General features: G+C 46.1%; 1 protein-coding gene across 1 annotated transcript; it reads left to right on the forward strand.

Moving 5' to 3' along the window:
* The first annotated feature begins 312 nt into the window (after positions 1-312).
* Positions 313-2,124, forward strand: GPR15 (G protein-coupled receptor 15). Its single transcript, XM_068160569.1, has one exon. It carries the CDS (start codon positions 313-315, stop codon positions 1,420-1,422), a length of 1,110 nt encoding a protein of 369 aa, XP_068016670.1. The 3' UTR covers positions 1,423-2,124.
* Positions 2,125-2,494: the final 370 nt, after the last annotated feature.

The following is a 2,494-nucleotide window of genomic DNA, read 5'->3' on the forward strand; positions in this document are numbered from 1 at the left end:
TCTCCATAAAATAAAAACAAACCCCCAAGGTGATTTGCTTATGCAAATGCAAAATGAAGATAAAATCAGTACAACTAAACCTGATTTTTAAAAAGGAAGCACTGAATCTGAAGACAGGGCTCTGACTAATCAGAGACTCTTGTCACTTGTCTGTTTCCGACACGATTGGCTACCAGTATACAGACTAGCCCCTCCAAACCCACTTTTCTCCTCCTTCTCTCCCCATTCGTCCCCCCTCACTCACTAACCTGTTTTTAAAGAAGACCTTGAGGGGAAGGGTAGGGGGAGCTCAGAGCCTTCTTCAGGGCAGGGATGAGGACAGATCAGTCAGAAATGGAACTCACGCAGCATTCACCTGTGACTACAGTCACTTTTAACTATGACTACTATGACGATGACAGCTGCCAGTATCAGCATCTGCAGCATATGTCTACGTTCCTCGCCATCCTGTACACTGCTGTGTTCCTGGTGGGCATAGTTGGCAACACCATCCTGATAGTAGCCTTGGTCTTCAGGCGGCGGGTCCAGAGGCTGATCGACATCTTTATAATAAACCTTGCGGCATCTGACTTCATCTTCCTCATCACGCTGCCGCTCTGGGTGGACATGGAGGCATCGGATGGCAGCTGGAGGGTAGGATCTTTCCTCTGTAAAGCCAGTTCCTATGTCATCTCAGTCAACATGCACTGCAGCATCCTCCTTCTCACTTGTATGAGTGCTGACCGGTACCTTGCTATCATGCATCCTTCTATTGCTAGACAAGTCAGAACAAGATCCTACTCCCGTGGACTCTGCATCTGTGCCTGGTTCTTATCCTGCTGCTTAGGGGTGCCTACCCTTTTGTCCAGAGAACTGAAGAAGCAATATGGAAAGACTTACTGCACAGACAAAGCTGTGACAGAAGCCAAACAGATCATGTCACTAATGCTTTTAATTCTGGCCTTCTTCTTCCCACTCTTGAGCATCTTAACCTTTTACTGCACCATCACCAGAAGACTCTGTGTGCAATATCAGAGAGCTGGGAAACATGATAAGAAACTGAGAAAGTCCATCAAGATTGTCTTCATTGTAGTGGCTGCTTTTGTTATCTCTTGGGTTCCCTTCAATCTTTTCAAGCTTATGGCCATCATTCTGGGACTTCTGAAGCAGCCTGACTGTTCTCCCAACATGGTTGCACAGCTGGGGATGAAGGTGAGCAGCCCTTTTGCTTTTGCCAATAGCTGTGCCAACCCTTTCATTTACTATTGTTTTGACAGCTACATCCGCAGAGCCATGCTGCAGTGGCTGTGCCCACGGGTGAAAATCAGCAGCAGCAGCAGCAGCAACTCTGATACCCTGGACACTCGCCTGAGCCACTCCTTATCCAATTTTATGGCAGGGGAGCACGCTGCTAGGAAGAGGAAGCGCTCTGTGTCCCTCTGACCGAGAGCACAGGCTGTGGAGGAAGAAACTTCTCTCTCCAAAGACGGCAGGGGAAAAAATAAAGCTGGGGGGGGAAAAAAAAGAGAATCAAGCGACAGAGACAGAGGTGCAGCTGGTGCCCGAGGTGGGAGGCACACTGCTTCCCTTTAAATGCAGGCAAATGGAATAGGAAACCTTAACCACAGAGTTACAGTTCACAGTGATCGCTGTGTCACGGCATGGTGTAAATCTGAAACCATCCTACCGAGAAACATCCACAAACGCTCGCACGGGAACCATGGCTCGAGGGCTACAAACTACAGCAAAGACACACGTGATTCAGTCACAGCTTCAGACTTAAACGTGTGCAGGCTTTTTATTCTGCACTGAGCAAGAAAAACAACCTAACAGAAGCCCTTCTGCTCTGTGGTTCCCAGCTTACCCACAACCATTTCGCAGTGCCCTCAAACCAGCTCATCAATTCTGGGGTTTGTTTTGGAAGTTTTCTGAATTTAGAAATCCAACGTTTTCAATGTATTTGTGTGTGACCAGTTCTCATTTGAGTCTTGTGCATTTGTGGTGAAGTCTCAGCTTCTTGGTGACGGCATTAAATCTTAGTTTTAATCCCAATAACTTAGGTTTCTAGCCCTTGTGATTTCAGGAAAAAAAAAGGTAACCTGAAGGGAATTGAAACCCGAGGACAAATGGCATCCTGCATTAACTTTTTTCCTAAAGGAAAAGCCAACCAAGCAACCAAGCAAAACCACCCACACCCCACTACTCTTCTTAAAGTCTTTTTGGGACACACCTTCTGAACTGCTTCAGTTACCATATTATGACCTTAGAGGTCTTTTCCAACCAAAACAATTCTATGATATAATGATATTGCACTCTGAGCCATTTGAAGTCCATGTCTGCTTTGTTCAGCTCAAATTGGTTTCCATCAAGATATGTGAAGCAGGACTATTTGCTCCCACTGTAGTCACAGTCAGAAGCAAATATCCTTGAAAAGCACTGTCAGCCAGTGTTTCACAAACATTTGAGTTATTTTCCATGCTTCTCATGGAGAATCAGGGAAAACACAACCTTGCAC

This window comes from Melanerpes formicivorus, unplaced genomic scaffold (genome assembly GCF_026170545.1).
Source record: "Melanerpes formicivorus ecotype bairdi unplaced genomic scaffold, bMelFor1.0.p_v2 SCAF_51, whole genome shotgun sequence".
NCBI lineage: Eukaryota > Metazoa > Chordata > Aves > Piciformes > Picidae > Melanerpes > Melanerpes formicivorus.

Bases quoted from the DNA above. Each gene is read 5' to 3' on its own strand.
- GPR15 (XM_068160569.1), top strand. From the start codon at position 313: ATGAGGACAGATCAGTCAGAAATGGAACTCACGCAGCATTCACCTGTG.